The sequence below is a fragment of the Synchiropus splendidus genome, chromosome 19, assembly GCF_027744825.2.
Source record: "Synchiropus splendidus isolate RoL2022-P1 chromosome 19, RoL_Sspl_1.0, whole genome shotgun sequence".
In the NCBI taxonomy this organism is placed as follows: domain Eukaryota; kingdom Metazoa; phylum Chordata; class Actinopteri; order Syngnathiformes; family Callionymidae; genus Synchiropus; species Synchiropus splendidus.
Window position 1 is genome coordinate 12,745,750 of NC_071352.1, and position 12,313 is coordinate 12,758,062.

Below are 12,313 nucleotides of genomic sequence, written 5' to 3' on the forward strand. Positions count from 1 at the left end.
GGTGACTGTCAATAGATTCAAACTTTACTCTCAATTATTCACACTGAAGCTGAGTTAACTTGCGATTATTACAAATCAATTGGACATATTCTTTCTGCTCTAAATGTAACTTAAAGGAAGCTGTTATCAAGACAAGAGTGGCCAGTAATGTTTTCAATATTTTGCTGTTAGCATGTTGCTGAAACTCTTCAGCGCCTCTTCACAGTATCTGTTATGTTGGGTTGTTGTTCTCCCTTCTATTCCTTTGGATGGAAATTTAGAGTTACTGTAATACACACAATCAGTTTGCTCCATTTTTTTGTAATAATAAAAGAATCTCAGATGCTTGAAAAGTCATCTCCATGAATATGCCTCACTTCTCGTTCCACCCAGTCACATGTAAAGTCTCACACCACAGTGTTTGTTCTCAGAGGTTGGCAGCTCTACTGTACTAAGTGGGAGTTATTTCCTGTCTGGCTAGCACGGCTGCTGATAGGCATCTGTGACAAATGGGTATCGACACCATGAATACATATATGTGACGGAGGTCAAGATGTCACCCCACTTTTACTACGTGTGTGTACGTTTGTTGACATGATAATGCACGTTTTTGGGATTAAAAAAAAACATACAACCCGGAAACACCTTCTACAAACACGAACACAATAATTTAAATAAAATTCAAAATGAAGGTTAAAGACTTTTACTCTGGGAAGGTTTTCATGAATTCTGAAAGATCAGTAACCTGCAACTCAACTGTTCAATCTATTGTAAGTTGATATCCTCTGTGACTCAATCACAAAGTGTTGCAGAGTCAGCTGATAGTTGCACTGTACCCTGAGGAAACTTGGATGTCAAGTGATGGGCTTTGAGCTGAGTTCCACTCAAAAACAGTCTTAATGAATAACAATAACCAATTCGATGAAACACAAAAACTGTCTCTACTTTTTAGTGGCATAGTATTTTTGAGGAATGAATGATCAAAACCAGGAAAAGTAAAAGGTGGGAACTCTCTAAAATATATCAAAATATATCATATATCAAAATAAAGAACTCTCTATACAACACAAAGGCAATTCTTTTTTCTTCTCTCTAGGCTCCGGAGAATCCAGTACAAAAAATGAGGAAGTACAGCGTGCCCCAGGAGCTGCTGGTTCAGTTCTGCAAGTCCATCATCCTGCGTGTTCTCAGCACCTCTGCCACAGTCTGCTGTGGCTCAGCCACCATCACACTGTGACAGACTGAAGAGAGGATTATCCACCCTGACCCGCCCTCTATTCAGGGTTCGGACGGAGCCCAAGGGCACCTAACCCGCAGCCTCTCTCCCTCCTGCGCCCCACTACAGAGCACCAAAACCACAGCTCTCACCGCTGAATTCCACCCCTCGCTTATATGTCGCCAGACAAGTGAATAAACTTCCTTGTAAACTATTTAATACTTCACCTTAACTCTTTCATAAAGTGACGGGGTGTGCGATGGCCGTCACTCAGCACTCCCTTGTTGGCAACACAATTTCGATGGGGTGTGTGTCAAATATAGATACTTTTATTTCACCCACTAGACGGGTGTGATCGAACTGGACCCTCATTTGGAAACCAAATGTCAAACCAAATAAATCTATCTGGTTATGTATCTTATTCAAATTCGTTCCTTTACTAAATAAATCTTATTTGTCCTAGGGTCAAAGCATATTACATAAAACACCAATACACTATTGATATTTCAGAACAATTGAGAACAAAACAGTTAATGCCCGCTTGGCTCAATTTGGAATTCAAACAGACAAAAGACTTGACAGCGTGTATGTGACCAATGTGACTCACTGAGGGCACACACCTCCATTCATTCTGTGAAACAGCATCTTGGCATTTATTTTTGAATGAGTGGAAGGCTGTGTGTTTCTGTGGATCAAATGTTATGGTAACATGGCAGTATTTTAACTCACGACTAAGATGTTCATCTGATCCGACACGTTGCCTTTCTGTGACGATTGTTTTTGGTTCATTGGTGGGATCTGGAGTTCGACTCAAACACTGGAAGGGTAACAATTCATTTTAAAACAGAGCAACGTCGTGCTCACTTTCACATTGTGTTGAACGGGAGACCAACTTCCGAATCAGAATCAACTTTATTGCCATGGTCAGTGGGGATCCCACCAACTAGGAAAGTGCTTTGGAATAAAATAAAATAAAATAAAATAAAGGTTGATCACAAATTCCATAACATTGTAAACACGTCAACAAACAAACTTTAATGGTCAAAGCAAAATAATGTGCTTTGGACCTCAGGCTTCTGTCTCTCTTGGAGTTGTCAGGATCCTTCCTTGTAGAGTTACGTCAGTGTTGATCCATAAAGAAATAAAAATGGGTAGAGGTAGGTCCCTACCATTGCTAGAGGAGCTCAAGTATTGCTCACCAGAAAGTGGGTGCAGCGTCTTCAGGCATGTTGTTGTCAGTCATGGTGAATACACACAGCTTTGTCATGTGGGCTCTTGTTCACGAGTCGATCTACACTGCTGCACTCAGCATTGGTTATTACACACACATTACTATAGACTCTCAACCTCTTCCCCCCGAAAAGTTCCCAGTTAAGGGCACTTCCTTGTTGCATTCCTGTCAGTCCTAATCGAGCTTTCAGATCATGCTCAGCCACATCACTGCACTGTCATGGAATCTTTTGCAAATATCATTCATCAGAGAAACCTAAACCTTCAATGTGATACAGAAGCCCACACACAAAAACATGTGGGTGTAAACTATCTATGGCCTGCTCATTTGGTATTGTATCTCTCCTGTCCTCCACTTGATACTGAGAGAAAAAAGGAACTTGAATGACAGGACTTAAGGGACACCTTTAAACTTTAAGAGCAGAGAGTGCCATCCAAAAATAAGCACACCGTTTCATGAAGCCTCACAAGCCAAACACTAGTAACATACATTACAACATTGATCCAGGCGCATACATGTGGTCTTCTCAAAGCCCTGCCAGGTAGACAGGACAGAAAGGAAAGGAAATAACCATTATTCTGAGAAGCTTAAATCCATTGGGTGTTGAGAAATATTTTTTCCTCCTCCCTTAAGTCGCCAAGCTGGGTTGAAATTGCGGGTATGTTCCAGAGCAAACTACAAGGATGAACTACAATTTGCTGCAGCTGTCTGTGGGTTAAACTGCATCCATATTTTTAGGGTCATGTTATGTAGCTAAAAACAAACATTTTGGCTTGTATCATAAAATATATTTTCAGTTTTTTTTCACAAATTGACACTGAAATGCGAGTAAACATTAGCCTGTTATGAAGAGATCGTCTCGGTCACATGATCTCTTCATAAAAATGCTCTTAAGGTCCAGTCATCCGTTCGCTGAGGGGAAACAGATGAAATCTACAAATAAACAGTGCTCTTTTCAGTGTTTATGTTTATAGTTGTCAATGCATTAGTGACGATGAAGCCAAAGAAATGTACTATTTACTAGGTTTAAAGGGTCAAATTCAGAAGCTTTTTTTAATGACAGAAAAAGAGACAGAAAAAGAGAAGTCCACTCAAGATCAGGATGAAACATACAGAGGGAAACAGTGACACCAGTCGGTCAAGGTCAGTCACTGATAGCGTCTGTCCAACCTTTGTGTCGTTTTTTCACCCGGCTTGTCAAAAACTTCAACGCTTGTCCTTCTCAAATATCTAAATAAATATTGCCGTACTAGAATAAAGTGTAGTTGCACATCCATGTGGTTTTTTTTTTCAGGCAAATTGATCCACTTTGAATCCCTTCTGTTACAGACAAAAACAATGTCAAAGTCATTCTTTATTGTAAGTTTATTGATATTAATTTCTTTCGTTCTTCTTTCTTTCTTTCGTTTTTCCTTTAAAATGGATAATAAGGATACAATGTTATGCAGTAGTGTATTTATAATACAGTGGTACCTGGTTCGAACGTCCCAGAATTCGAACAAATTGAGTTCGAACAAAAAATTCTAGATTTTTTTGCTTCAGATTTTGAACAAAAATCCAGAACTCGAACGCCCCAGAAAAAACATAACGTGCGAGGACTGATCAGCTGACCCACGACGCGCTTTGTTATTGTGTATAACGCAGCCTCTGTATGCAGACGTGTCCCGTTAGCTGACTGTTTTTTCTTCATATTGAGGTGCAAAACCTTTCCTGTCTCCGCACTGGACCGTGGTAGAGTGTCACATGGGAGGTGCTGGAGTGCTCACTCCAGAGTTTGATGTCCTGTTGTGGGCTGGAGCTGGGACAGGGATGAGGCGAGTCTGGGACAGAGCGTGACTTGGTTTATGACTTTGTCACAGCCAAACTGCACAGAAGCGCACATTCAGAGCTGGACACGCACCGGGCACCTCTTCACTTCTGGAGAGACGTCACTCACTCGGCAACCCCTCCCACATGCAGCGGCCACACACATAGAGGAACAGCGCACCTGCAGCAGACACTCTACATTCACTCCTACAAAAGACTCTTTTAAGGCTTGGAACGCATTGTTTCTTTTTCCATTCATTGTAATGGGAAAAATCGATTCAGATTTCAAACAATTCGCTTCTCGAACGGCCGTCTGGAACGGATTGTGGTGGAGAACCGAGGCACTTGTATAGACAAATGATACTATTTACAGAAGCAGCGGCGAGATGGGGGAAACCACTGTTTTAGCATCAGTGTATGAAAGAATCATCTCAACTTCATTGTGTGATGTTTTCAAGTGGTGTCGCACAACAGCAATCCTAAACTTAGCTAGCTAGTTGTTTTACCTCTATCAAAATGTGACCTCATTCACAACTCCACTTAACTGATGGTTCAACATGTCTCCCATTAAATTCATAATAGTGCCTCACATTTCATCAATCAAATTTAATTTGACAGGACATTTTATTTTTAGCATCCAGCAGGGCAGGGTTGCAGTATTTGGACGACATAAAATAAAGGTGCGGTTCAAGACGAACTATATATAACTAGTTCCTTTGTCTGTCTCTGTTCCTTGAACGCGCGGGTGTGGTATGTAAAGTATGTTTTTAATTCACTGCATAACCAAGCAGATCTTCAATTGTCTGGTCAGCAACGGGGATAAACAAACTATAATAATTTTATATTAAAATATTTATGAAAGGGGGGATAAAAATGAATAAATAAAAAAGACAACTGGGTTGTCTTTCGTTGTTGAATGTTAAATGATTTTTGTTTCATTTTATTCAAGACTACCACTTCTAACTTCTTGATCATGAGCTCCTGGTCCAATACAGTAGCACATGGACCAATAGACTGAGACTGCCCAACTCAAAGACCGAGCGCCACAGGAGGTCCTTTCTTCCGGTGGCAATTAAAAATACACAATTCATCCCTGAAAAAAATACATTTTTTGGGCACATTTTCTGTTCTTTAACCACATTTGTTGCACATTGTTTTTGTAACATCTTTTATATCACTTTTTTGCACTTTATCATATTATTTCTTTCTAATGTATTGTGATATGTTGTGCACAGAGCATGTTACAAACACAATTTCCTTTTTTCTGATTCTGATGAACGCAACACCAATGTAGTTGTGTTGTCCCTGAACGTACCGTCTCTTCCGGTGAGGAGAGTCCCAGGATGGTAGTGGAGGGTAGCGCCTTCCTCGCCCTCTGATTGGCTAGAACAGCTCTCCTCTCATTGGCTATTTCAATTGGCCACGAAAACGTCATCTCACATTCAGAGCAAGCGAAACGTCTGAGGTCAATATTTGACCCGGAGCCGAGGTAAGTAGCTGAGTAAAGCAAATGTTTTACGATCAAGTACTACGATCAAGTACTCAGCAAAATATCACAATGACTTAAAGTTAGTGTTCGGGGAGAAGACGCGTTCCAGCCAAACAGCAGGGAGGAAGTCGGTACCTTCCCTCACGAACGTGGGTTCCACAAACACGCTTCCGGCGGTGTGACGTCACGGAGAAGCGCCACGCCTCCTCCGGACCGAAACTGTTTTTAAATACGCACCCTGTCATCGCGTTAGTCATCTGCGCGTCACCATCCAGGACTGAATTGCTTCCACACGTACAACCGTGTTTTACAACAGTAACACTCGTTGGACATGGGTTTCCTCCTGACCAAGATGCTCGCTGTGTTCGGCGACAGAGGTGAGTGTTTCCCCTACTTGTTTCCACTTGCACTTTCTTCCTGTAACAAACGTGTTCGTCGCTTGAAACGTCGCGTATTCTCTTTTAATCCGAGTAAAGGATGTCCAATCTAATCTAATTTAATGCAGAAGATGCGTCTGTTTGATTCAGTCTTGGTTTGTTTATATAAATAAAACGGGAATCTTCACCAAAATATTCCTAAAATCAAACGTCAAAAATCGGCCGTCAGACTGTTGAATTCGTGAACAGCCTTGTTGTTATTTTATTTGTATTATTTATATTATTATCATTATTATTATTATTATTTTATGTTTATTTATTTATTTATTTTTCTTTTCTTTTCTTTTTGTCAGCACTTTATTCCAAAACACTTTCCTAGTTGGTGGTAATGAATTAAATTCTGATTCTGATCCATTTTCTTCCAGAACACAAGGTCATTATTGTGGGTTTGGACAACGCCGGGAAGACGACCGTTCTCTACCAGTTGTAAGTGACGTCACAAGACAGCGCCATTTAAACTTGTTTGAATTAGTCCACAGCGCATGTTTGCCACTGTACTTCAGATGGCAAAGGCAAGATCCTAATACTATGATAATATTTGGTGCGTACTCATACAAACCCAGTCTGATATATAAAGTGTGAGCCACAGAAGTTAGCTAGCTGTAGCAAATAGCATCAAATGAAAAGCAAAAGTAAAACTGTCAAAGTGACTTTACGGAAAATAAACATGGCAAATTTGAAAAGATTTTGAATATGTTACTACATTTCTACTGGATAAAAAGATATAACCGACAGACTGATAAATCTCTGTTATCGTTGATAAATTAAAACACAGTTTTTTTGGGGGAGATAATTGAATGTATTTTCTTATTTGCTTGGGGTTTCAGTTTTGCTCTGTACAGAAATGTGTCTTTTCTTTTCAAAATCGAATTCACCGTTCATTATTTACTTCCAGTGGTTTCTTTTCAGTTGTAATACGATTTCATTTGTCAAATCTATATCCATCTGCATGTACAAAGGCAGATTAAATATCTAACTATCTAAGATATGTTTCTAGTGTCTGCCAATTTCTTCTTTGCCTTGTAATATTACAATTAGGATTGTTGTTTGCTGTTGTGTGTTCATACTTAAAATAAACAATAAACTATTGGGGGGAAAAAGTAGCTGTGAAAGTCTGGATAAAAGGGCAGGGCAAACGATTATTATTTATAACTTGAATGCTTGGGAAAGTGTTTAGAAAAATTAAATCTATTTTGGATGTTAAAAATGTGCCAGCGTAAGACGTATCAAAAGATTCTAGTTATCGTGTCGCTTCATGCACAAGTCAGTGAGGTTGTGTTGATGCTTCGATGTGGTTGACAAGCAGATGTTATCAGTTGCGGTTGCAGCATCATGAATTTTGTCTCATGACGTTGGTAAGCTTGATGATGTGCATGTCTGAGCTCGTGGCATGTAATAAAGCTGACTCCTTGCATAGCTCTGTTTCAGAGTGAGATATATGTGATGTAAAAAACACCAGATGTAAAAGTAGCAGTATATTGCGAAAATAATATTTATTTTTAACAATTTAGAACACACTGCTGTTACTTTACCGTGTTTAGAATGTTATTATAGTGGTGTATTTTCCAATCATTTGAATTTTAAAAAGACTTCAGTCGAGTGGTAGCTCTGAACTATCCACCATGCAACTTTCTTAAAGTGTTTCAATCTTTCTCTCTCCCACTAACAGCCTGACGAAAGAGGCTGTCCACACCACACCGACCATTGGAAGTAATGTGGAGGAGATCACCGTACGGAACACCAACTTCCTAGTCTGGGATATTGGAGGACAGGAGAGTCTCCGTGCCAGTTGGTTCTCCTACTACTGCAACACAGAGGTAAGGGTATTTCCAGTGCGTTCCCTGAGCGCCTCATGTCATCTACAGTCAGCTTTAGAGAAGGAATTATTAACTTGTGATCCTCCGGCCTCCTGTCGTTACTGGTGGTTGATGATTTGCACGCAGCTGCTCCGCGTTGTTGCCCTCTGCTCTCTGCCTTGATAAAGACTAACAGCTGCATTATGTAACTGTGTTCTGTGTTTGGACTGATGTGCTGTTCACTGTGCTATCACTGATAACAAGTGAATTTGTGTACAAACACAATGTGTTTTTCCCCACGTTCAGATCGTCATTCTGGTGGTGGACAGCACCGATCGTGAGCGTCTCTCTCTGAATAAAGAAGAGCTGCTGAAAATGCTCGCACATGAGGTAGAGTGGGAAATATTTTAATAAGTATCACTGGATTAAAAAGTTAAAAAAGCTACTGCACTAGTTTATAACATGTAGTGTTACGTGATACAAACTGTGGAAGTGAAGTTTCTTACCATAAACCCATAAACATCGGAACTATATACTAGATATAGAAAGTTGTGATGTTCAAATATGTGTTGACAAAAATATTAATAATTATTAAATAGCGTCAAAATAGCTATATAACACATAAGATTTAAAATCATGATTAATAGTGGGAAATAGTGTCCAATACTGTGGGGAAAATGAGACAGAAGAGGAGGTGTAATCGATGGCAAAGGTGAAGGATCTGGCTCAGTTACGACTGACAGTAAAGTTACAAAAACAACTAGCAGAAATTGCAAAACTGAATGAAATTCTGGACAACACCCTGAAAGTACGCTCACTTCTGAAAGAACTAGTGTTCCAAACTAGAACCCAAGAAGACAACACTGAAAGAGGAAATGAGAAACACTACGAAAACTTCCTGATGACATGGGGGTTAGAACAAAAAGTCCCTGTGGAGAGAGAGAGAACGGGTGTGTAGGCAGAGCTGCTGCGAAGAATGTGATGATCTTTTGCTGCTGTGAGCCGTAGATTCTGACGATAGCACTCCATTCAATGGGAGCACAGCTAATACTTTTAGGAATTATTATTATTTTAAGAACTACAATTACAGTGTCTGAATCAGAATTTGCTTCATTGCCAAAGTCAATGAGCGTCCTCTATATATATATATATATATATATATATATATATTTATATATATATATATATATATATATATATATATATGTGTGTGTGTGTGTGTTGAGTAGAGATTAGTGCTATAACAATGTAATACAGTTTATATTACTATATATGATATATTCAGTCACATGCATGTTATGCACAGAACCTTGGTGTGAAGAAATTTCTGTTTATTTTGCATTCTGTTCGGAATGATTGTTGTTCTATGACTGGTTGCACGACAATAGAATCAGTGTGAATTCCGTGACGCTGTCTCCTGTTTGGAAGTTCCTGTGCAGTGAGTCAGCGGGTTCACACATTCAATTTGAACTGTGGAGTTGCCCTCTTCTTTCTCAACAGGATCTTCAGAGTGCTGCTGTTCTGGTTCTGGCAAACAAACAAGACGTCAAAGGCTCCATGTCTGTGTCTGAGATCTCCCGCTGCCTCACTCTCAACTCCATCACGTCACACCCGTGGCATGTCCAGCCCTGCTGCGCTCTGACCGGGGAAGGGTAAGTTCTCCAACACGACACTGGTCGACATAGCTCTGGATAACAATTGGATACGTGCGCCAATATTGACGTATTTCGGCTGTAAATTTCTTCCTCAATCTACTTTAAAACACATAGAAAAGATACTTAAATTCCAAAGTCCACATTGATACCCAGAAAGGTATTCACCGCTCAATACTGCAGGGATGAATAAAGACAAATAAAGGGATTCAAAAACATTTTATTGACACAAATAAACAAATTAAACACCTCACGGTAATAAAGTATGAGTATTTATCTGTGGCACGGAGCTCAAACACCAGAGCAGTGCAGGAAAGTGCTGTAAAAATCGAGACTTGTTGAGACATCGTTGTTTTAGCCGCAGGGCCTGAACGTGTGAAAAAAGAAAAGCAAAATACAAACATTGCTTTTCAGCAACTAGTTACCTTCTCTCGCCTTCTTGCTTTCCATTCAAGCAGAAGGTCTGTTATTTCATCTGTGTTGAGACTTTCATTCACGACAGCTCATTCCTAGTGGGGTTTTTTTGTTGTCGTTGTTGCAGGTTCAGTGTAATGTGAGTCATGGTTGCGATGCTCTTGCCCATTTTAAGTTTTCTTTTCTGAGCCAACTCAAATCAACACAGCACCAGTTGATGGTTCTCAGTTCTGTTGTGTGTGGTGATGATGTTTTAATGTACCTTTTCTTTCCCCTCTCTCCCTCAGCCTCCCTGCCAGCCTGGACTGGATGAAGTCACGCGTTCTTGCGAACTGATCATCGGTCCGCACCGTCTCAAACTCAGGATTACACAAAGTATTTAAAACTCTTTCGGAGGCCCCCAGTGTGAGTGAGTGAGTGCGTGTGTGTGACTCTACCGGGGAAAAAAAAGACACCACCTTTGAAGCTGAAAGACTTGGGACCCACCAGGAATAACACCAGGTTTAAGGAAATACCTTGCTGCCTCTGCTGATTATTTATTACCGCTGCACTTTGTGTCGCCACATCGAGTATTTAAGCAAAGAGACGGGTCTCGCCACCTTCCTGAGTTTCAGGTTCTTCCCACTCAGTGACTCAGAATTAACATGCTGTTCTCTCAATTATTTAAAATGGTTGTTGAACATATTGATGATTTACATGGTGTGAGACACTAGAAACAGAAGGACTTCATGTCTCAAGTGAGTGAATAGACGTATCTGACCTCACAAAGTTTGCAGCTCACATTCTTACTGTCCGAGTGAAAGTCTTCTGTTTTAATCGTTGAGCTACTGATGTAGGTTCAATTCGTATTGTAAATATGTGTTCATAATTAATTTATATATTGATTCCATACATTTTTATGTGGATATTTTTTCAAATACAATTGCTATGTTTCTGACCTGTGTGTTGTCTCATTCAGCCCTGTTGCATGTTGAATAGATGTTTCTCTTTTTGGAACCACATTACGCTGTGTGAAAACCTTCAGTTTAGTTTGTCAATATACTGTTGGGCATTTGAAGGATTGATTTTAAAAATCGGAAAAGTTTTTCAGGGGGCATCCGGATTTGAACCGGAGACCTCTTGATCTGCAGTCAAATGCTCTACCACTGAGCTATACCCCCTTAACGGTGAGCGATCAGTGTTTTCACTATAGCTTTCATCAATAGGTGTCGCTGTTGCGGCAAGTTCAGGTCAAACAGTAAAGCACACACACGCACTTAGATTATTAAAAAAAGAATGTTGTATTTAACGCCTTCATTTCATTCCTTCCTAAAAAATAATAATAATAATAATAAATGAAAACACTAAAATGAATACTCTGCACACATCCAAACCAAACTGCATAACAATGCAGTCATACTTGTTCATTGTTTTTATATCTATATGTATTTTTTAATATATAATTTAGCTCGATTATTATATATTTTTCCCGGGACCCTGTTCATTTCGGTTCATCATTCCGTCGTTAGAGGGAGGTGTTGCTAACCGTTTGGCTTTGTTGGCGTTTCCCCCATGATGACTTAAAACAAAGGAGTAAATAACAAATAATGTCAGCACAATTAGATATTGTTTAATTTGGCTGAGTTGAGTTCCGAATATTAAGAACCTGACATTCCATAAATATTAAGGTTTGTGTCCCAATATGTTCATGTATATCTTGTGTTATACATGTAATGTATTTAGGTTTTGATTCACTTTTTTCTTTTTCTATACGCATAAAATTGCATCTATCTTAAACTAAAATGGCCAACAAGACGTTTTGATTGAACATGTACTTAACAAATTAATATACTGTATAGGTATCATAGCAAATATTCCGATTTAACAACAGAGTAAAAGCTGTTTTCGATGGTTTCAAGTCTGTATTTTCATGCCGTCCTCCGATACCTGTTGGTTTAATACAGACTAAAACAGTGACTGAAAACAACTCAACTTCTCACTCTGTTCCCCTGCGAGTCAGTAGCAGCTAAGAAGAGCTCATAAAGTGCAGTAATTACAGAAAACAGCACGAGCGTTCTCTTGCGTCTTTCACTTTAATTTTATGTCTTCCATATGGGAGTGTGTCATTTGTACGTGCCAAAGACTTACAGTGTTTCACTCAACAATTGTAATCGTTGCGAGAGAGAGAGAGAGGACAAAGTCTGGATGGAATTACATACTTACTTTCATGGCACTGCCAAAAGTACGCATCAGCATTCTTATTAAAAGCTTAATCCTGTTCCAAATATTCATTTCAGGCTGTAAAAATGTTGGT

The 12,313-nt window shown here is 39.5% G+C and overlaps 1 protein-coding gene and 1 non-coding gene across 2 annotated transcripts; one reads left to right on the top strand and one right to left on the bottom strand.

Annotated features, from left to right (window-relative positions):
- Window positions 1–5,780: 5,780 nt before the first annotated feature.
- Window positions 5,781–10,972, top strand: arl5c (ADP-ribosylation factor-like 5C). The gene is made up of 6 exons (XM_053851764.1): window positions 5,781–6,098; window positions 6,524–6,584; window positions 7,828–7,975; window positions 8,261–8,344; window positions 9,455–9,606; window positions 10,308–10,972. The coding sequence occupies exons 1-6, from the start codon at window positions 6,053–6,055 to the stop codon at window positions 10,354–10,356; spliced, it is 540 nt and encodes a 179-aa protein (XP_053707739.1). The 5' UTR covers window positions 5,781–6,052; the 3' UTR covers window positions 10,357–10,972.
- Window positions 10,973–11,108: 136 nt separating this feature from the next.
- On the bottom strand, window positions 11,109–11,180 carry trnac-gca (transfer RNA cysteine (anticodon GCA)). Its single transcript has one exon. It is a non-coding gene; the product is annotated as a tRNA-Cys (tRNA).
- Between the last annotated feature and the right edge of the window lie 1,133 nt (window positions 11,181–12,313).

Bases quoted from the DNA above. Each gene is read 5' to 3' on its own strand.
- arl5c (XM_053851764.1), top strand. From the start codon at position 6,053: ATGGGTTTCCTCCTGACCAAGATGCTCGCTGTGTTCGGCGACAGAG. The intron at 6,099-6,523 runs GTGAGTGTTTCC...ATTTTCTTCCAG, and splicing joins CGCTGTGTTCGGCGACAGAG to AACACAAGGTCATTATTGTG. The intron at 7,976-8,260 runs GTAAGGGTATTT...CCCCACGTTCAG, and splicing joins CCTACTACTGCAACACAGAG to ATCGTCATTCTGGTGGTGGA.